The following is a 22,199-nucleotide window of genomic DNA, read 5'->3' as shown; positions in this document are numbered from 1 at the left end:
AGAGAGTTCTTGGTCAGAACCTACTGACTCCCTTATTGCTACCACCTCCTGGTGCTGTTAATCTCTTCCCCAGAAATGTGTGCTACATAATGCAGTCTCACAATTTCTCCTCTTCCTTACAATTCTAGATCAAGTAACAAAGCCCCTCTTAAGCTTGACAAACAGATTTTCCTGCAGCAAACAAGGACGTGCCTATGCTCCCTCTTTCTTTTTCCCATTTACACTAAAAGGAAGCAATGACAGGATGTAGTAACAGATTGGACACAGAGCATAAAGGAAAAGAAAGACTCAGAGGGTTTAAGATTGAAAAGATTAGAGAAGTGGTGGTAATAGTGGAAAAAAGCAGGCAGTGTTATTCCATTCCCCAGCACAAAATTGGTGTGAAATGCTACTGAATGAATGACTCCTGAAAAGGAAGACTGGTTGGGGCGATGAAGAGTAGTTCTGACATGCTGACTCTGAGGTCGTGATATGGAAGTAGAAATGTGGGCCTGGAGCAAGCAAAGGCTAAAGATCCAGATTAACTTATTAAGTATCTACTACATGCAAAGGATTTAATAGTCTATAAATGATGGCAGAAACCAAGAGAGGAGATGAACTCTCCCAGGTAAATGTTGAGACTTTAGAACTGAGATCTCTTGGGAGGACAACAAGATTAAATGGAAATGTAATCAAGTTAGGGCATCAATTCATTCCAGATGTTAGCTGATCACTTTGAAAGGCTGTTAGCATTCATACTTTCTTTGAAAAGCCATATTGGGAGGACAGCTAGGTGGCGCAGTAGATAGAGTTTCAGCCTTGGAGTCAGGAGGATCTGAGTTCAAATCCAGCCTCAGACACTTGAAACTTACTAGCTGTGTAACCCTGGGCAAGTCACTTAACCCTGACTGCCACACACACACACACACAGCCATATTGGGTGGTCCACGCCTTTAATTCCTTGCTACTAGGGAGTCACCCAGAGCTGGCAGACTACTTGAACTTGGGAATTCTGTGCTCAAGTTGATTGGGAGTCCACACTAAGTCTGGTAAGCCCCTGAGAACAGAGGAGATGGTTACCAGGCTGCCTAAGGAGGAAGGAACCAGCCCAGATAAGAAATAGAGCAGGTCAAAGTTCCCATGTCAAATAGCAGTGAGATCAGCCCTGGAATGACTGCTATACTTCCAGCCCGGGCAAGATAGAGAGATCCAGCCTCCAACAGACAAACAGACAGAGAAATCAATGAGCAGGCAAATAAATAAGTAGCTCAGGAGAATACTGAGTCATTTTTTATGTAGTAATGAGTATATTCGATCTATTCTGCAAATGTAGTAAAGCAAAATACTTATACTGTATTTTCCTTAACAAGAGAATGGTTTGATTCCTTTAAAACATTTACTTATTTTAAACCCACTTTAGCTTTACTCTCACAATCAGTTCATTTTCTCTGTTGCTGGAAAGGTGAGATTATATACTTACTTATGTAATTTGAGACACAGCAATCAAGCATAGAATAAAACTTACCAAGACATCTCCCAAAGTCAACCCATTCCACTAGCTTAACCTTGACAAAACTTGTCACTCTTGGGTGGCCTAGAATAGAACAATGCTGAGCTGCCTTGTACTTTTCCCCAAACAAGAACATTATATAATTTAAACAACTCTGGCTGAATGAAAAATTAGTAAAAACACAAAGCTATAATTGCTGATTAATAGCTTACATTAATAATTATAAAGAACTTCATAAATTTACAGAATGTATCCTTAACAATGAAATCAAGACTAATGAATGGCACCAAATTCTTATGTTTCTGCTCGTTTGAATATGCATTTTTGCCCAGCAGTTGTCATTAGAAAATTGTAGGTCTTAGTAACTATGAGTTTAGGATTAGAAAAAACAAATTAGTTTTATTAATTACTTGGTCACTTTAAGGTTAAAAAAAAGAAGCATTCAGATCATCTCTTGGTAATTTAGTACTATAGCAATATATGATCTGCATATACTTGATTATCAATTATCAATTTTTTTTATTATAAAAAAGAAAATATTTGATTATGGCCAGTGTCCTAATGATCACGTCTTTATTTTGATTTTAATATCTATCCACATTTTGTCATAAACATTAAATTTCTTTTAATCATTTTTTAAAAATATGAATACTTTGTTTACTTCTGTCCTCCACAGTTTCATCCTAGCTTGTAATGTACTGAACTTTCATTAGTTGGCTCCCCATCTTAGGTTAGTATGCTAAGTTAAAACCCATCTAATGGAAGGGTAAAAGAAAGGTTTGATTGGATTCTAGTTCTGTCTCATGGTGCCTTTTTTGCTACATGACTTTGGCAAGTCCCTTTCAAGACTTGTTTTTTTCATCTGTGAAAGGGAGAAAATGACACTTACACATACCAACTTCACAAGATTACTGTGAGGATCAAATGTGACTGAATATATAGTATTTTGTAACCATTAAGTACTATGAAAATATAAGCTAGTATTCACATTATTGGTGCCTGGTATCTCCAATTCCTCGACATTGTTAAAAAAGAATATGCTCCCTTTCTCCCAGGTAAATCCTTCTATGGCTATAATGATGTGTAGACGTGTAGACTTCTTTTTGGTATGTGTGACCCATATGGGCTGATTAAAGGGTGTGGTTGAAAACTAGTTATAATCCATCCTAAGAACTACAGCAAAATGAAGTAGCCATGGTGTTAAGTAAACAACAAGTATATACCACACTCCATTAAACCTAACACTAGAGTAACTAGCAGTCCTGAATCTTAACACACTGATGCACTTTCCCAAACCATAAAGGCAGATTAAGTGTCATGGTCTTTTTCTTATTCTCTGCCTCCAATGTGATCATTTCATTAACTGCCTGAGTTATAATTATTATACTCATTCTTTTCCCCATTAATATTTGCTAAACTGTAGGCTAATAAATATGCAAAATTATCACTAAAGCATTTTTAAACATTTCTAACAGTGAAATGAGAAAATCAGTAATTGAGTAGAAAAAATATTCAACGTCACAATTGATAACCATGTCAAAATTACTCAAAGGTTAAGTTGTTTACAGCAAAAATTAAATATGCATACTTATAATAGGTAGTTTATACCTTCAATCTCTTAACACAGAAATGAGAGCCACATTAAATCCTATAAAAGGAGGTATGCTAGGAAAATTAAAACTTACTAATACTTTAAATTCAAGTGTTCAAATTTAATCCTTTTTTTTTTCCCTGGTGGTAGTGGGTAAGTCTGAAAAGTGACCTACAAATTGGCTTAGTGATTCATAACCAAACATTCCTAAGACTTATTTTGGTTCTGAAATTTTATTAATTCTGATTTGGGCAAAAGCAATTTACTAGTCCAAAAAGTGATAAGTAAAAGTATAGCCTTCCATCCCTTCACAATAGATCGGTGTTCCCAATATTTTCCTATAGCTCACTCTATTGTGTGCTAAATTACATTGGATCAACTTCCTAACTGATGGTACTTTTGACATTGCTAGTATTGTGCAATGTCACATTTACAAAAGGAATACACGCTAACCTGTGCCAATAGAATACGTTTTCTAATAATCTTTCCTTGCTCCCATGAAAAATCAATATCAATAAACTGTCTACCACTTTTTCAGTGTATAAACATCCCCTTACTACTCACTAATTTCAGAACCTAGGACAATTCAGTTTCCACTCAACCACTTTTACTCCTACACTAGAGAGAAAAGGGGGAAGAACTACTTTCTTCTTCTCCTATATACCATAGCATCACACACGCTCATAGTTGAAAGAATCTTAGGCAAAGCTCTCACCCAATTCCTCTGACAACACTGCTGGCATACTATCATCCAATCTTTACAATATTCTCTAGAGATGTTACTTTATTAATTCCCAATCATATCTGCATAAATTTTCAATCTGAGTTCAAGGCAGTCTCTGCAGATCCAAGTTTGCAAACAATGAAAACGGTACAGTCAACTACAAATACAACAATAATAAAGGCAAAAGATTCTTAATCTCATTGATTTAATTATACTTTGTCCTACAAGAGACAAAAGCAAACACCAAACATTTAGGAGCAGGGAAAGAAAAGCAAATGCCGGTTAGCTAACAGCCTGGCAAGTTCCAAATTATTCTTCCTTTTCATTTCCGACTTTACCAACCTGAGGGAATAGGATGAAAATCCTGGGAATAGCCTGTTGTGGCAGGCAGTTCACCAACCTTTGCTGCAGTAAGTCAAAGGGCACCCTGGTTCACTATAGCTGGAAAATAATCGCTCCTATAAAGCTGCATGGTCTGGCCAGAGAAGTTGGTTTTCATTTTGTCTCTGCAGTGTCCAATTTTACTGACAATATTCAACTTTCTTGATATTCTCTCCTCTCTTGGTTTCCTTGCCATCATGTTTCCTGGTTTTCTTTTTAACGCCCTACACAATCCTTTTCTGGCTCCTCTCACTTCTCCTTCCCTCTTAATGTAGGTCTACTCCATGGCTTTCGATCCACTTTTTTTCTTGGCAAACTCACCTATTCCTACAATTTCAACTATTATACCTGTAAGTAGATAACTTCAAATTTAAATTTCTAGCCCTAACCTCTCCTGAGCTATGTGAAAGTCCCACCATCTCCACAAGTAGATCTGATCATGTCATTCTTCTGCTAAAAAACTTTTTAATGACTCTCTCTTACCAAATAAAATTCAAATTCCTAATGGCCTGGCACTCTAGCCTACCTTTTTTTTTTTTTTAACCTCCACATTCTCTCCAACTTCACTCCCAATAACATAACCTACCGAGTGACTGTGCCTCTGACGAAGGCAACTAGAGCAGCCCATCTCAAATGTGAAACCCTTTCTTCAAGCTCTGTTTCAAGTGTACTTCTACCCATGCCACCCTCCCTGATCTGTACAGTAGGAAATGACAATAACAGAATTGTCTGGGTGTCTACCTAGCTAATCTGCTAAATTAAACACCACATTCCTTCTTCAAGGCAACAAGAGCCTCTGATTCATCTCTTCCTCAGCATCCACTAGAGTACTTGTATATTATGGCTACTAAGTGAATGTTTAATTAATTGGCTGAAGCATAACTTCAGAGAGGATCATCTTTCCTGGACCTCACCAATTAAGCACCACAACTTTAGGATTTGGTGGATTCCAGTCATATGTTGCACATCAAGACACAAATATCATGGGGTCTCCACTATATGCAAGGGACTGAACTAGAACAAAATCAGATAGTTGGGCAACTATGTGTGCAAATTAAAAGGTGAACTACATTTCCAACTTCTCCATAAGACAACACATTTTTAACCTTCAGAAAGATAACGATCCACTATAGAAAAAAGTGAACTTCAACTATAAGCTTTTCTAGATTTCAGTTTAGTGACATACCTGCATTAGAGGTGTTGCCTGCTGTAGCCAGGGATCCAATGTGATTTTGGGTAAGGTTGTCTTGGGTTGACTGAGGGCCTGGAGCTGCCCATGATGAAGCACTATATCCCACAGGACTCAGTCGCTGCTGCGGTGGATGGTCGACGGCTGTGTTTTGACCAGGAAATGAATTATCTTTAAACTGTGTGATGACTGAAGTACTCTGTGAAGTAAACACTTGCCCATATGGATCACCAGCAGGCACCGAAGGATATGAAACACTAGGGTACACAGCACCCGAAGCAGTAGACATAGCATAATGGCCAGAAGTAAGGGGAAATCCCTGAGAAGCAATGGAAGAACTGGCAGAGGGAATGCCTGGACTGTTGTAGTGATTACCAAAGGAGGAGTATGGCTGGGGTCTACCTGTGTGTAAATGGGATGCTGAAGATGCAACACCACCTGGGAATGATCCAGGAGTGGACCCTACAGTATGAGGAGCAGGAGGACCCCGGCCATATACCTGCTGTGATCCCGGCTGCATGTTCACTGTGCTAGGACCTGGAGCAAGAGTCACATTTTGTGTTGGTACTGTGTAGTGGCCAGAATGATAATCAGTACCATACTGGCTTTCCAATGGCAGAGGGGTACTTTTCCCAGGTCCTTGGGAGTAGAGTCCTGAGGGAACAACATAGCCTTGAGACTGTAATCCATATCCAGGTGGAAACTGCATCTGATTCTGTGCTGGACCTAAGAAAAGGAAGAAAATCCTCACATAAATCACTGAAACAAGCAACTAAGGTACCAGAGTATGAAAGAGTGGTCCTTAAGAAGGGGGAAAAATCAGTGTTTATACAAGGCAATATTTCTAAGCACCTACCTGAAGAGTGACCTAACTTTTTCTCAACATGACAACCTACTTTGGGAGGTTACATTGTCACAGATGTCTATCAATTTAGTTCTACTCCTAGCATAGTGACTACTTCTTCTATGAGCTTTAGGATAAGTCAATCTTTCTATACAGCTCACGCGTTTTTCCCAGTAAAACTGAAGACTATGCCTTTTCCATCTCTTAACAGGAAACCAGAAGATAAAAAATTTACACTGTTACGGGTAATTTAATAAAAGGTACAACATGATCATCATTACGCTCTTTTACTATCAACAACACACGTTCAAAGGCCTGAGAGCTCCTTAATCCTTTACTGGGTAATACTGTATCAATTTCAACCATATCTCTATGGCAGTCACGATGAGGACTTCACTATAGAATTAAGAAAGAAGCTGAGAAGTGTTGGAGAGGGAATACTATTCATGTTTCCGTTACAATTATGTTGAGAATACACAATATATGTCTATATGACACCCTAATTTCTAAGAGCTTTAATTAAATTTTCTTGCAGGATGATCAGAAACATTAGATTTACATTCAAAGTTCTCATTTAGGAGTTTAAAAAAGAAAAAGAGAACCAAATACTAATCCTTAAGAAAAAAAAAGTTAATGTTCTTGTTTACCCAATTAATACAAATTGATGGTATCTGGAATGTTCCATCAAAGAACTACACTATCAATTTTGAATCATGAGGGTAACTTAGTAAGTATTAAACAAATCTATTTAAATGACTACTCATTTCCTAACGACTTATTTGGCTTATCCATGTCACAGATATGGAAGCAGGGAAATAAAACATTACCATATCCAAAAAGCTCAAATGTCAATCTTCTAAAAATAACAAGAATGTTTTTATCTACTAAAAGTTTACTTATTCTTATGAATACAACAGAAACACTTAAGTCATTTCTTCAAATCCACAAAAATACCTTATAATATTTTCATTACTGTACACTTCAAAAATATTCATTATCTGTTATTTCACATTAAAGCTTTAAATTTATTAAAAAAGAAGCTTATAAATCATTCAAAATAAATGACTCAAAGCACCCTCAAGGGTGAAATGCTGACATTTTACATTCTTCCATTGTTCTTCGAAAAGCAACCTAAAAAAAAAAAATCAAATAGATTTTTCAATGGAAAATGTAATCAAAAAACTCAGTGCCCTTTGCTTTCTCATTCTTAAAACTTATTTTAACCTTTAAAAATATTATTAAAATTATTGTGTTATGAGTGTTACTGTACTTCTATGAATCCACTTAGAATAAAGTAAATAGAATCAGCAAAACATTATGCAAAAGAACCGTGGCAGAAGAAATGAAAAGAACAATACAAAAGAGTGAATTCTGCCTAATGGCCAACATCGGCTCCAAAAAAGAAACGAGAAACTGAACTTCCCTTTTTTTGTCAGAAGTCTATGGCTGTAGAATACAGCACATGCTGTATGACAGCACTAATGTATTACATGTTATTTCTAAACTTTTAAAAAATCTTTGTTACAGGATCTAAGACATCTCCAAAGGCCTCATGATGGAAAATGCTATCCACAAAGAAGAAAGAACTACGGAATTTGAATGCAGATTGCAGCATACTATTTGCTATTTTTTTTTCTTCTGTTGTGTTTTGTTTCCTCTTTCTGGTGGTTCCTCCTATTGGTTCTAATTCTTCCTTACAACATCACTAATGTGAAAATATGTTTAATAAGAATGTATATGAATATCCTATATCAGACTGCGTGCCATCTTGGGAAGGGAGATAGGGAGGGAGGGGGAGAAAAATTTAAAACTCAAAAGCTTATGGAAGTGATTGTTGATAATTCAAAAGAAATTAATTTAAAAAAAAAGAAAAAATCTGTTACAAGAGAATGTTTGCTGGTAGGGGAAGTCGAAGTGTATATTCAGAAATGAACGTTATGTAAAAGCAAAGTCATAAATAAAACATTTACAAAAGAATTACTTCTTTTCATCTATAAGTTTGCCCAAACTTATAAATACATTTTATAAGCAAGCCAGAACTATCCTGTTCAGTTGAATTTCCTTGACAAGGATTCTTAAGTGGTCTGTCATTTCCTTCTCCAGCTCCTTTTACAGATGAGGAAACTGAGGCAAACAGAGTTAAGTGACTTGCCCAGGGTCACAGCTAGTAAATGTGTGGGGCCAGGTTTGAACTCAGGAAGATGAGTCTTTCTGACTCCAGAAAGACTCCTGGCTCTCTACCCACTGTGTTATCCAATTGGCCTTAGAACTCATTAAGTCCTTTTAAATTACAGAAGAATTATGAGTTGATAGCTAGGCTATACTATCAAGAGAGGATAAAATGATCTAGTGTGATATACTTGGGAAAAAAGCACTCAATTACCAGGCAGGAAAATTAGTTTCTGATCTTAGTCTCTGCTAATCATTAGCAGAGTGATTTTCAGAAAATGACTTCCACTTGATGAATCTCAGTTTCCTCATCTGTAAAAGTCTGTTCTGTATCCTTCATATAATTCTTATAAGGATCATAAGATAAGACCATATAAAAGCACTTTATAAGTCAAAGATAAAAACACTATACACCTGTATTGTTAGAATTTAAACTCCTTGAGACCACAGACCTCATTTTTTAAAAAAATTCTGTCCCCATCTCTCCCATGCCACTACATTACACAGTGTAGAGAAAATAGCTGCCTCTCAATAAATCTGTCAAACTGATATGCACACAGTAAAAACAATAAACTGGACTATTTTCAATTTCTTATATCTGAAATGCACCCCTATCCCCCGTTTCCACTACATGAAACTGTTCAAGGCCCTGTTAAAATGCCAATTCCCCCAGGAAGCCTTTCCTGATAACTCTTGCAGATAAATAGCTAAAAATAAATGGATATTAGATTTGAAATAAATTTAGACATCACTATGTCTAACCTGATTATTTTACAAAGGAGGAAATAGTTTCCTCATTTGAATTCATAGCATTTGGTCTGTACTCCTCTTAGTATAGGGATAGGAACCAGACCTGTGATTTCATTGATATAGGGAAATCCTGGGTGAGGAAACTCCTATCGATGCGGCACCTTTTCTATCTATAGTTTTAGTTTCCTAGAGCACTGAATGTGAAGTGACTTGCCCAGAATCACCTCCAACGTGCCAAAGGCAGGACCTGAACCTGTCTTCCTGGTTCCAAAGTTAGCTTTTTATTCACGATGCCATGCAATCTCTGAGCACTTCTCCTAAACACGCTTAGCCTAATTTGTAGTAAAGTTCACAGGAGAATAGACTGAGAGGTGAAAGGTACCTCAGAGGTCATCTAGTCTAACTTCCACATTTTTACAGATGAAACTAAGGCCTAGCAAGGTTAAGTGACTTGCTGAAGCCACACAGGCAGCTTGAACAGGAAAAATTTTAACCACGTTCCTCTGAGATTCATGAATCAGTACTTCCACTTCTGAGTCGTGGTGTGCTGTTAGGAGTCCTCCGAGTGCTTGTGAGTGTGCCAGGATGGCTTCCAAAGTCCTTTGCAGCTCTTAGCTTTTGAATCTGAGGACCTATTATCCCTCTGAGCTTCACATCCTGTGAAGTCATGAGCTCTCATAAATCTTCCAAAGAAGAACAACCCCCAACAGGCTAGAGATCTTCCTGCTGGTCTAAACAATCGTTGTGGGGGACAGCTAAATGGCGCAGTGGATAGAGCACCGGCCCAGGAGTCAAGAGGACCTGAGTTCAAATATAGTGTCAGACCAGACACTTGACACTTACTTACTATCTGTGTGACCCTGGGCAAGTCACTTAACCCCAATTGCCTCGAAAAACAAAACAATAAAAAAAAACAAAAAACAACAATCATTGTGCATAGTATGTGTGTAATAAATGCTTTCTGAATTAATGAAACAATGACTAAGAATCCTAGGATAAATTAGGTACTGTACAATCTAGAAAATGAACTATTATCTATTACCCCATCCAGCCTTTCACTGGATGTATAACAATTCTGAAATATACGTAGTAAAGATTTTAATGCCTATACTGAGGGAAGGTTGGTGAGGATTGAGGAAAGGAAAGGAATGGAATGGTTTGGTAAACACATCTGGAGGATGGTCAATTTTAAACATTAATGGAAGGTTGCTATATTTTCCAGGCTTCTGATTCTTCGATGGCTCTCCTGTATTCATTTCAAATGTTATATATCGACAAGGAAAAACTCTATGATCCTCAAAGTGGGAAGATCCAATTGAGAACTTCAAAGATGCACATGTATAGCTTTGAATTTTGATATTAAAAGCTACCTAAGACAAACTGAATATCTATTCCTTTTTTTAAACTAACATTAAATTAAATTTTCTTTTTTCAATTAATCACAAAAATCTGCCTTCTGTTTCCTACTCCTCCACTGAAAAAGAATAACAAAGCCCTCATTACAAATATGTGTAATTAAAAAAAGCCTGAGATGGTCATGTCCAAATAATTTATAATTTATGCCTCAATCTGCCCTGTATCCAGCATGTCTAGATCAGTAGTTGAATGGCAAGTTTCATCAAGAATCCATTGGAATTGTGGTTGGTCATTGCACTGATCAGAGTTTTTCTGTCTTTCAAAGTTGTTTGTTTTCACAACATTGTTGCTGATGCACAAATAGGTCTCCTGGTTCTGCTTACTTCACTCTGCGTCAGTTCACTTGACTTTCCAATTTCTCTGAAAATTGAACTTTTCATCATTTTTTATGGAATGAGAGTAGTTAACACATTCATATATCATGACTTATTCAATTATTCCAACTGAGGGGCACCTGGGCATCCATTCTTCAGAGGCAAAAGAATAAGAATCATACCACAATAAAAGACAAGCCTAGCTCAAGTGTTTACAAACATCAATTTGTATTCAGCACAAGGTGAAAGGGGAATTTAAAAAGTTATTTCTGTGAATATTTTCAGTGAGTTGCTGGCCAATTAGTGTGAAAGATAACATCACAGAACAGGAAACCCCTATCTCTAATTTCCAACAAGCATTGCCTGGACCTTATCTGGTCCAGGTAACAGAAATTATTTCCAGCTTTACCTTTAAACAAAAAGTTGAAGTCATGTTTCTACATCAGTGACCTATATTCTTTTACTGGTTTGGAAACTTCCTCTATCAAGGCAGACAGCAATTGGTCTATAACTCAGAAAAGTCTTAGGGAATTTCCTGAGGCTCAGAGAGTTAGGTTAAGTGACTTACTCATGATCAGAGGCGGAATTTGAACTCAGTGTCTTCCTTACTCCAAGTATGGCATTCCATCCATTAGACCACAAAGCCTCTCTTATCCAATCATCATTAATTAAGTGCTTACTATGTGCAAAGCACTAGGCTAGACCACTTTCTAAAGGATGTATAATTCACTCCAAAGGAAGATGGATCATAGGTGTCCCCTGTTTTAAACAAACCTGATATAAGAATATGCGGATTTACAAAACAAATTACACTGGATTATTTTAAATTGTAAGCTCCTATAGTGCATTTGACTTAGCATTTGATTTGCAATATTTAAAACAGCTTGGTAACTGGTTGCCCAGCTTCCTTCCAATGTATCCCAAACATCAGAAACAAAGCTTTCTTTTCACCATATTTATCCCCTGGCTTGTACAAACATCTCAGACTGGCATTCAATGTGAGTGCCAAGCACCTTTTCCAATCTTGGCTCACAGTGTTCTTCTATAGGTATTCAATGCAATGGTGAATTGGACTACCTGCTATTTATTCCCAAACATGGTATTTGCTCTCCTGGTCCCTTGCTTTTGCTAGTGTGATTTCCTCTGTGTGTAATCCAAAAAAAATTGGCCAAACCTACTTCTTAAGATCTCATGCATCCTTCAAGGCCTGGCTCAAAAGATATTTCCCACATTCTAAGACATAATTATTACTCTTCAGAATTCCTCTCTGTGCTACTCTTAAGACCATTAATAACAGAAAGTGCTAGAATACTGGCACAATCATCTCATTTATTAAACTGGAAGCTCCTTGAGAGTACAGATGATATCTAATTTATCTTTCTATTGCCAACAGGGACTCACAAATAAGGCACTTAAATAAATGTTTACTAAGTGAAATTAATTTTACATTCAAATTTTGTGGACCACATGTGTTCTATAAAGTCTTCAGGAAAAAAGCAGTTTAAAACTTACATTAAAATATTTACCACAATTTTTAAAAGTCTGATGTTATAAACTATGTAAAATGCTATACTTCAAGAGCTTTAAGAGCTATACTTCAAAGCTAGGTAAATTACACTCTTTATAATTGGTCCTTATAGTACTTACAGAAACAAGCTGAAAGGGATTTCAGAGGCCAATTAGCAACCAGTTACCAAGACCTGCACAAGAATTCCCTCTACAACATATCCCCACCAAACAGTCAGTCATCCAGTGACCCCCAAGTCCTTGAGTGAGGGGAAGAGCCATTCTCTCCAGACAGTCCAACTTATCTTTTGACAGATCTAACTTCCCTATACTCAGTCTAAATCTGTCTTTCCATAATTTCCACACATTGCTCCTAGCTCTTCCCACTGGGTACAAGCAGATAAAACCAATCAAATCTATCTTTCACATGACAGTTGTTTCAAATACTTGAAGATAGCTACCTTCCCCCACCTCCAACCAATTTTTGTAAGGCATGCTCTTGAAGCCCTTCACTATCCTTGCTGGTCTCTTCTAGACAATCCCAAATCAAAAACCTTTGCTCTCCAAAATTTTAAATATGGTCTTTAGAACTGAACACTATATTCCAGAAATGGTCTGATAGGAACAGCACACAGGACTATTCATTCCTTCCTTCATTCTAGACATTATGCTCCTCTTAATGTAGCATAACATCACAGTAGATTTTTTGGCTGCTATATCACAATGTTAACTCACAGTTTACCCCTATCTTTCCCAGAAGAAATACTGTCTAGCCAAGTTTCTCCCCTCTTCTACTTTAAGGGATCAATTTTTTTTTTTTAACCTATTCTTTTGAATTTATGTCAAGAGTAAGATGAGAAAGTTGCCCTTTGCCTCTCATTTCCAAACTTCTAAAATTTGTGACATGACTTGCCCAGAGTCCGCCAAATGACATAGGATCATCAAAACTGTAAATGCTATTTGTTTTAGTCGTCTTCTCCTAGCTTACATTTCAATGACTGTGAAAGAGGTCAGCCTTAAAGGTCTGGAAAACGAATTCTTCTGTAATCTTAAAAGGAACGTCAAGGACAACAGTACTGCAAAAATGTTTTTTGTTTAAAAAAAAATCATACCAAACTAATTAAGCAGGACCACCGCTAGAAACTGAATTTTTTTTTAATAACAAGATAACATTTACATAGTGCTCTAAGGTTTGCAAATACATTATCTCATTTGATCCTAACAACCCTAGATGCTATTATTATTATTATCCCCATTTTACATATGAAGAAACTGAAGCTTACTCAGTCATGCAGTGACCTGCCTATGGTCACACAGCTACTAAGTGCCAGAAGCAGGATATGAACCTAAGTCTCTCTTGACTCTTAAGTTCAGCATGCTTTCCACCACTCAATGATTAATTATCAACAAGGGTATCAATAACATATGCTAGAATATGCTGATAGCTTTACATAAAGTCAGTATGAAAATAGCTAAAAACTCTGAAGGAAATCTACATTCTATATTGGCATGATGTGAACCGATGTATCTTGGGAATTTTAGCAAGTACATGCTTTCTTTTCTCAGACTTTAAATAGGCCTATGTAGAAATCATACAGAACATACTGGGCAGCAAGAGTCAGCAACTCTAATGAGTCAGGAACTAGTCATCACTTGTAGATTTCCCAGGCTGTATGTGTATCTACTTTGTGTCCCAGGGCTTGTCTTTCAAAAGCAAGGCCTCTGTAAGTGAGTCTTTTACCCTGAGGGAGAAATAGTACTACAGAAAGTTGTGGAGGTCCTTATAAGGCTAGGCTAAACACACTGTTTTGAATTTAGGAGTTGTTCCAAAAATTTTAGAGCTAGATGAATTTTTCAGCTTTCAAGGAAAGAAAAACAAAAGAAAAGAAAGCAGTGTCCATCACTGACCTTTAATTTCTAATCCCTCCCAAATTAGGATTACTAAGGGCCTACATTGTCACAGAGTGGGAAGAAGAGTACATATTAGGTCAGAAGCCACTTGTGTGTGTCACGGTGGACAAGTCATCACTCATGCTTCTTTCTGGGCCACGGTTTCTCATCTATAAAATGAAGAGCTGGAGACTACATAAGCCCTCAGGACTCTTTCATGTTGAAATCTGTGATTCTATGAATGATTTCAAAGGACTCATTCTTCACACAGCCACTAGTGATTTTCCTAAAGCACGGAAGTGACCAAGGCACCTTACCTACCTAATAAACTCCAAAAGCTCCTATTATCTAAAGGTCCAAACATAAAATGGAATGTTTGGCAATCAAAGCTCTTCATAAGCTGGATCTTTCTCCCTACCTTTCTAGTCTTTTTTACATACTATCCCCTTCCATATATTCTATGGTCCAGCCACAAAGGTCTACTGCCCACCTGCTGTTTCTCAAACAGGACACTCTTATCTCCTGGCTCTGCCTTAGCATTGGCTGTACCCAACTCCAGGATCTTCTCACTTTTACCTCAGCCCCTAGGAATCCCTACTTGAAGACTCAGCTCTAGCCCCACTCTCCACCCTCTTCTTTAGAAGGCCTTTTCTGGTTCCTCACTGCTAATGAAAGGTTACTTTCTTTTGTATATACTTATAAGTATATATTGTCTTCCCTGTTCAAAAGCTCCTGCTCCTTAGGAGCAAGGATTGTTTCATTTTGTTTTGGAAAGCCAGTGCCTAGTATATGGTGCCTGGCCCTTAGCAGATGCTTAATAAATTTGTACAGAATGATTGGTTTATTCCAGGGGTGGAGAACCTGCAGCCTCAGGGCCACTGTAGCCCTCTAGGTCCTTGGGTGCAGCCTTTTGACTGAGCCCAAGTTTTATGAACAAACTTTTATTAAGGCCGAAGGTTCCCCACCCCTGGTTTATCCTCTAGAAATCCTCAAAAAAAGAAACTAAACACTTAGCCTTGAAGAATCTCCCAGGTCACATGCAGAGTGACTCTTGCCCTTACTTCCCTTTTATTGTTTGAAGCTAATATGACCTCTCCAGAGTTCTTTGCTTCTACTACATGCATCTTGCAACCTACTTATTTGTGTGAATGTCCTACCTACCTCCTCTTAGATTAAAAGATGCTTGAGGGTAAGGACCATTTGGTTTTTTTAACACCAATGGCACAATGCCCCTATCTTTCCCAAAAGAAATGCTGTCTAGTCAAGTGTAATAAATATTAATAGTATGTGCTGAATTGAATTGTTTGTAGGATGTTCCTTCTTCTACTTCACTTTTCCAGGGAATCAAAGCCCAAGCTGGAGCAGGTGGGAGAGATGACTGAAAAATCTGGAGAAGCCCAAAGTGTATCCCCATTATTGGCCAAAGTTATAATAGTATAATACTGAGTACACAAGAGGAAAAGGAGTGAAGAACACTTAACTATCTTGGTTCAAATGGTATCAGCAGACTATCTCGGTTCAAATGTTGGCTCTACTACTCACTAGCAATGGGACCTTGAGAAGGTCATTTCATTACATTGGGAAGATTTCTTCACGTGTAAAATGAGAGTTGAACTAAATGATCTCAAAGGTCCTTACCGGCTCTAAATCTATGACCTCTGAAGGCAGAGGACTTTTGATTTTTCACCTTTGCATTTCCAGGGCCTATCTAGTACAATGCCCTCTTCTTGGTAAATGTTTGAATTGCATTTTTTGTAAGACTTCATAGAAAAATGGACTGCTACGTACTATGATGACCTAGAGTTCAGTATGTTAAACCCGTTCCACATCGACCGCTGACTACTATCAATAGTGTGAAAGCTTGTAAATAGACTCATTTCAGGGGAGGAAGAATTTGAGGAAAAACATGGAAACCCCAGCCTTAAATAAAAAAAAAAAATTAATAGCCACGATTTCCTCCTCCTGCTTTCTGTGGGCCACCTTACTATCCACTAACATCTAAAAAACTCATCCAATCAACCAGCCATTTCCTGAACAGTTTTACAAGCAAAGAATTAAACCCTGTACCCAAGATTACATAGGGTTAGAAAGAAAGTGAAACTGAAGATAGTCTATTTTGTTACTTATTAGCCACTCTGGCAACATGATTCCAGAAGAAAGAAATGTTGGCTAGAATGAAATTTATTTTTTTAATTTGCTAGTCATTATGGTGTAATAAAAAGAGCACCGACTGAAGTCCGACGACCTGGGTTCAAATCCTGCTTCTGACGGCTAGTTACTATCTGTGTAACCCTGGGCAAATCACTTACCAGCTCTAGAGTTCATTTTTTTTTTATCTACTGCACATGAAAAACGAGGGGGTTGGGCCAGATGGCTGCTGAGGTCCCTTCCCGATACGTCACCGGGAAAAGCCTATCCCTCTACCTCCCTGTGCCAATCCCATTCATCCTAGGTCTCCCCCGAGCTTTCCTTCACACAGCTAAGCAATACTGGAAACTGATAAACCCAGCTTATCCTTCTGACCAGGCCACAAAACAGTGCAGGACAAGCATGCTGGACGACACAGTAAGTACGTTTATGAAAAAGGCTCCGAAAATGGATTCAAGGGCTCTCTGGTTCAAAAAGTGCAGGAAACATCAAGAAACAGATGAATTCCCATAAGACCTAAATGATAAGAAAAGCATTTTAGGCAAATGAAATCAAGCCCAAATCCTCTCACAGCAGGTCTTTGAAGTCTACGAGAGAAATTAAATCACTAATCTTTAGTTATCTGCCTGGACAGCTAGAACAGTGCAAAGTCTTACTGGAGAAGACCACATTAACAAAGTCAATAATGATAACTAGCACTCACAGGTTTGCAAAGTGTTTTACAAGGATCTATCCTTCCAACACCCTGGGAGATGGGCGCTATTATTGCACACATTTTACAGATGGAGAAACTGAGGCAAGCAGAGGTCAAGTGACTTGTCCAAGGTCAGAGAGCTAGTTGGCATCTGAGGTCAAATCTGAACTTAAGATTTACTTCAGGCCCAGTGCTCTATCCACTGTATCACCTAACTGCCTTGAGAGAAGCCTAACCAACAATTCTGGGTCGATAGTTTGTAAATGCTCATTCTTCTTCTCTAGGAAACCCAAATGGTGTAGAATTCTTAAATTAACTTAACCCAAAATGAAGATACTGAAGATCTGGCTCAATGGCTTCAGCCTGAGTTATTACTAGATTTGTCTAATTATGAACCTGGCAGAAATGACTATCATAAACTAAATTTCAGTTCAACACATGACGCCTGCGATATAGTCTCTGTTAACTTCCAAGCAGTCTTTATTGGCAAAGTCTAATCCCAACAGTCCAGTCAAGTAATAAGGCTTTTTATGGTTGCACCATAAAAAAAGTGAACCAAAAACAAGTTTCTGCACTATACAACAGTGTTGTACTGCTGACCCAGGATGGCACAAGTAAACTAGTCACAAGAAAAGCATAATCTATGATATGCTGGTCACATTCCTTTGATTCTTAGCATAAGACTGAGCATAATACCACAGACTTAAAGAAAGAAGGGATCTGAGAAGTTGTCCAGTCCAACCTCCTCATTTTACAGATGAGGAAACAGATGTAGAGCTGAGGTCACTGGCTCAAGATCACACATGTAGTAAATAGCTGGATCCGAATGCAAGTCCTCTGACTACAAATCCAGCATTCTTTCTACTACACCAGGACATATCATTACATTTACTTTGTTGGGAAAAAAAAAATTCTCCTACTATGATGCTTCACCTTGGTGTCAAAGGGGCTTTGGCTTCTTCAAGACTATGCCAGGGAAGTCCAAGCTCTGGCAAATTTTATTAAGCTAGAAAAGCTTTGATCCTGAGCCTGGGCCTGGTGATGGGCTCTATGTTTGTCATTCAAACCCCAGACTAACAAGTTTACAGAAACTTGTCCCTAGACGGACCTCATGGTAATGAAATTTTTAATCACAGCAACACAAGAGTCACCAATTATCAAGATACGGATGATGTCCCAATGAAGGGATCCATATGAAGGAAATAACTGAGTCTTTTAAGTATGTGTGAGGTAACTTGCTAAGTTCTATACATACAAAGCTCTCAAGGAATTGAATCTAATGCTTCATATACAACTTTTTTAAAATTCCCAGCATCTGGCTTTAAATAGAGTAATAAATGTCTGTTGGAGTGAATTCAACAATTACCTAATATGGGGTAGAGATAGACTGAAAGACAGCTAAAATAAGAAAAATAATAATTAAAAACCCTAGGTAATAGGCACTAGAGATCACCCAGGGAAAAGATTGTTTTCCTGAATATCTTAGAGATCTCTATCAATTTGCATAGACAGAAATTAAGCATCCAGACAGGCACATTATCACCATGGCGATGTCTTCATAAGAAGACCTGATGCTTTTGGTTAGCTATAAACAAGGAGAAGAAACTTGAGGCAGATGCTCTGATCAGAAGAGACTTCAGGCATACTAGGGAGTACCTGTTTTATTTTAAATTTTGCATACGTTCTTAGAGTTGAAGGGTTTCCCATAACTGACAAGATAATACCAGGTCAACTAATGATCTATCTTTATTTACATCTGCCATTATATCAAATTTTCATAACATAATCAACTTTATCTTTCTTGTTGCCTTATTGACTGCTAAAATTATATAATTGTTTCTCCTCCGAGAAGAGCATATATGTGGAAGCAAAGTAATCTCCAGTATATCCAACAGCTAACACCTCAAAAGTATGTCTTAAGTCCTTTAAAAGCGAAACAAAGCAACAGCTTAAATATACATTCTGAGTCCACTCCTTTAGATTGAGTTCTTTCTCATGTCAGACAATTGTAGCTGCAGGAAGGGGAAGACCACAAGCTGCTAGGTTAAATGACTTGTCACACAATTCTCTGGTGGAAGATTTAGTCTCTACCTTGATAAGAATTACAAGGAAACGAAAAATGACTATTAAAAAATACTATTTCACATGGAGACATAAATCATTCCTAAAACTGCATCTGCTGTCCAATGGAAAAAATTTAAGTACCTATTTCCAAAAAGCTATGAATGAAGAAAACTGGTTTAAAAAATTAAAGCAACACAACTACTAGTTCCCAATTGAGGACAAAAAAAGAAGTTAGTCTCTTATGTAGATAACTTTTAAAACTCTTTAATGAAAAAGAAAATCTAGAAAACCAGTCTAGTTATCATCCTTTATTTGGATTTCCAGCTTCTTCATTCCCTACCCTTAAAAAAAAAGAGTCCAAATGACAATGTATTATGCATTTTTAATACTGATATTATAGACTCAAGATGCAGAATGAGACATACATACTCGGACATGGAAAGTGTGGAAACTTGTTTTGCCTGACTGTGTTTATCTGTTACAAAGGTTTTGATTTTCTTTGAAATTTTTAAAATCTGGGGTGGGAGAGATAATAAATGTTTGTTGTCTGAAAAACAAAATAAAAATTTAAATCTGAAGAATGCAATAAAGTAAAATATTGAATTACAGTGATATCAGATTATAAGAATTAGAAATCAAAATGAATGTTGAATAGATAACTACAGACTATGAGTTATGCTTCTTTAAAATGAGTAACGGCTATTACTGGATAGTCACAAATAAACTGATGCTAAATGGAGCCAAAAGTAATGTAACTTTCTTTAACAATTTTGCCAAATAATTTTCCAAATTGTTTTGCTTAAGTCACTGTACATTTACATTCCTTAGGCACTCACCAACAGATGGTAGGGTTATGATACAAATGCACCAGAAATAATTCACAATGTCAATAATCCACAACACAGAAAATGAACAGTTAACCATAAAAGGCATAATGCTTGGCTCCCAGGTAAACATGGGTTTATGATACTCTAAAATCTTTGGTTCACTCCATAAAACAGGTTTGGACCTCTTATACAATAGACAAAATAACATCTCTGCATGTTACAAAAATATTCTCTCTGTATCTTGTGAAGTAGACCATCTAATATTCCTTCCTAGCCACAGAAAAGATTTATCTTGTGTCAATCAATGAACATTATCAAAATGATTTACTGATTAAACAAATAGAGCTTACTTCCTTTTTTGAAAAGTATCAATTAGAAAAATTAGATGGATACTGAGCTAGATGCTACATAGCATATATTTTAAGTTTTATATTTAGATTTCACTAAGAAAACAAGATGAAGAGGTATATTTTAGGACTCAGACTTGTAATGATTCCAAGTTTGAACCAGAGTAAATCTCCAGTCTACCCTGCCTAAACCCACTAACATTCCCCAAACAGGGGATGGATTTCCTGGAAATAATTTTTCTGAATAACTCAACTTACAAGAACCTCATTTAAAAATTGGCTTTCTTATTTTCACGGGGAACGTGAAAAGTCAAAACTCAATACAAGGAGCACTCTATTTTTCCGTGTGTGGGGAGGGGGGGTGCTGTGGGTGTATGCATGCATGGCAGGGATGGAGGACAGACACACAGGAAGGAGAGGAGGGGGAGACTGACAGACACACAGGGAAGAGGGATGTGGGGGGATGTGTGGAAGGGAGACGGACACAGGAGAGTGAGATACAGGCAGGGAGACGAAGACACACACACAGGAGGAGAGAGGAAGAGAGGGACGGGGCGGGGGAGAAGAGAGAGAGGGGGAGAGGAAAAGAGGGGGGGGGGGGGCAAAAACTGACATTCACAGAGGGAGTAAAGGAGAGAGGGAAACAGAGACACAGTGACAGAGGGAGGGAGGGGATACGATGGAGGCAGGGAGCCGATTGGGGGTGGGGGGAGAACAGAAATAGATCGCTGGATAGAGTAGGAGAGATAAACAGGGGCAGAGGGAGAAGTAGAGAGAAGGGGGGGAGGGAGAGAGGGAGATTGATTGCTGCTCGTTCCCCTCCCCCCCATGCATTTCTGAGACAGACTTGCAGGAGGGGGAGTTTCCGTTCGAGAAGGAGCAGGTGTCAAGTGCAACAAACTCCGAACCCCCCAAGGAGCCGAGCTGCACCCTGGGGGAGGGGGAGCGGCCCAAGTAGGTCAGGGTTACAGTTGCACCCACGTTGCACGTTGATGCGCAATTGTCTGCAAACTTAAGCTCCAACTTGAGCCTAGCTCCGCAGCCGCAGCGCAGAATCCGGGCTGCCGCCCCCCCCCCTCCTCGCGGACGCCCCGCAGAGCCGAGCCCCCCGCCCCCCGGTCCCCGCGCCTCGCCCAGATCCGAGCCCGGGCCTCCCGACGCGGCCCCGCGCGCCGCCAGGCCAGGCCCGGCCCGGTCCTGCCGCCCGCCCCAGGCCCCGCGCGCCGCCGCCCGCCTCCCCCTCTCGCAGCCGGCCTCACCGTTCTGGTAGTGCGGCGTCGGGCTCGGGCCGGCGGGGGCGGCCGCCGCTCCGAGCCGGGGCGGGATCCTGGCGCTGGCGGCGGCGGCGTGGGGGTGCGGGGCGCCGGCAGGGGCGGACATGACCGGCGGCGGCTCCGGCTCCTCGTCCGGGAGGGAGGGAAGGAGGGAGAGGGAAGGGAAAGGGGGAGGGGAGGCGGGAGGAAGAGGAAGGAACGCGCCGGGCGTCACCAAAGGGATCGAACCGGAACTTGGAAGTCGGGGGCGCGCCGGCGTTCCACGGGAGAATCGACGCTACGCCAGCCGCACGCCGCCGCAGCTCCGCCGCTGCCGGGAATCCCTGGCCTCGCTGTCGTCCGGCCCGGCCCTCCGCCCGCCTCCGCTTCCCCCGCCTCCATCTCACGCCGCCGTCACAGCGCCCCCTGGCGCCGGCGCCGGGAGCCGCGAGCCTCGCGCACGCCCAAGCGAACGTGTCAGCGCCCGAGACGCGACGGAGCTTTCCGACCTCCGTCCCCGTGGTGATGCCCTGGAGCAGACCCTCCCTTCGTCTCCCTCCCCACTCCAACCCCAGCCTTTCCCGGGTGTATCCCACAACTGAT

General features: G+C 39.4%; 1 protein-coding gene across 1 annotated transcript in view; it reads right to left on the bottom strand.

Annotated features, from left to right (window-relative positions):
- The window catches only part of SEC24B (SEC24 homolog B, COPII coat complex component), a 92,344-nt gene extending 70,606 nt beyond the window's left edge, over nucleotides 1–21,738 (bottom strand). Inside the window, exons 1-2 of the mRNA XM_027837383.1 lie at nucleotides 21,603–21,738; nucleotides 5,372–6,100 (exon numbers count right to left, since the gene is read on the bottom strand). Of these exons, the coding sequence (XP_027693184.1) occupies nucleotides 5,372–6,100; nucleotides 21,603–21,723 (850 nt within the window). The 5' untranslated portion in view covers nucleotides 21,724–21,738. The remainder of the gene's footprint in view (nucleotides 1–5,371; nucleotides 6,101–21,602) is intronic.
- Between the last annotated feature and the right edge of the window lie 461 nt (nucleotides 21,739–22,199).

Source organism: Vombatus ursinus, unplaced genomic scaffold (assembly GCF_900497805.2).
Source record: "Vombatus ursinus unplaced genomic scaffold, bare-nosed wombat genome assembly UNPS02014821.1, whole genome shotgun sequence".
Lineage (NCBI taxonomy): Eukaryota > Metazoa > Chordata > Mammalia > Diprotodontia > Vombatidae > Vombatus > Vombatus ursinus.
This window is presented reverse-complemented; position numbering and strand designations above follow the sequence as displayed.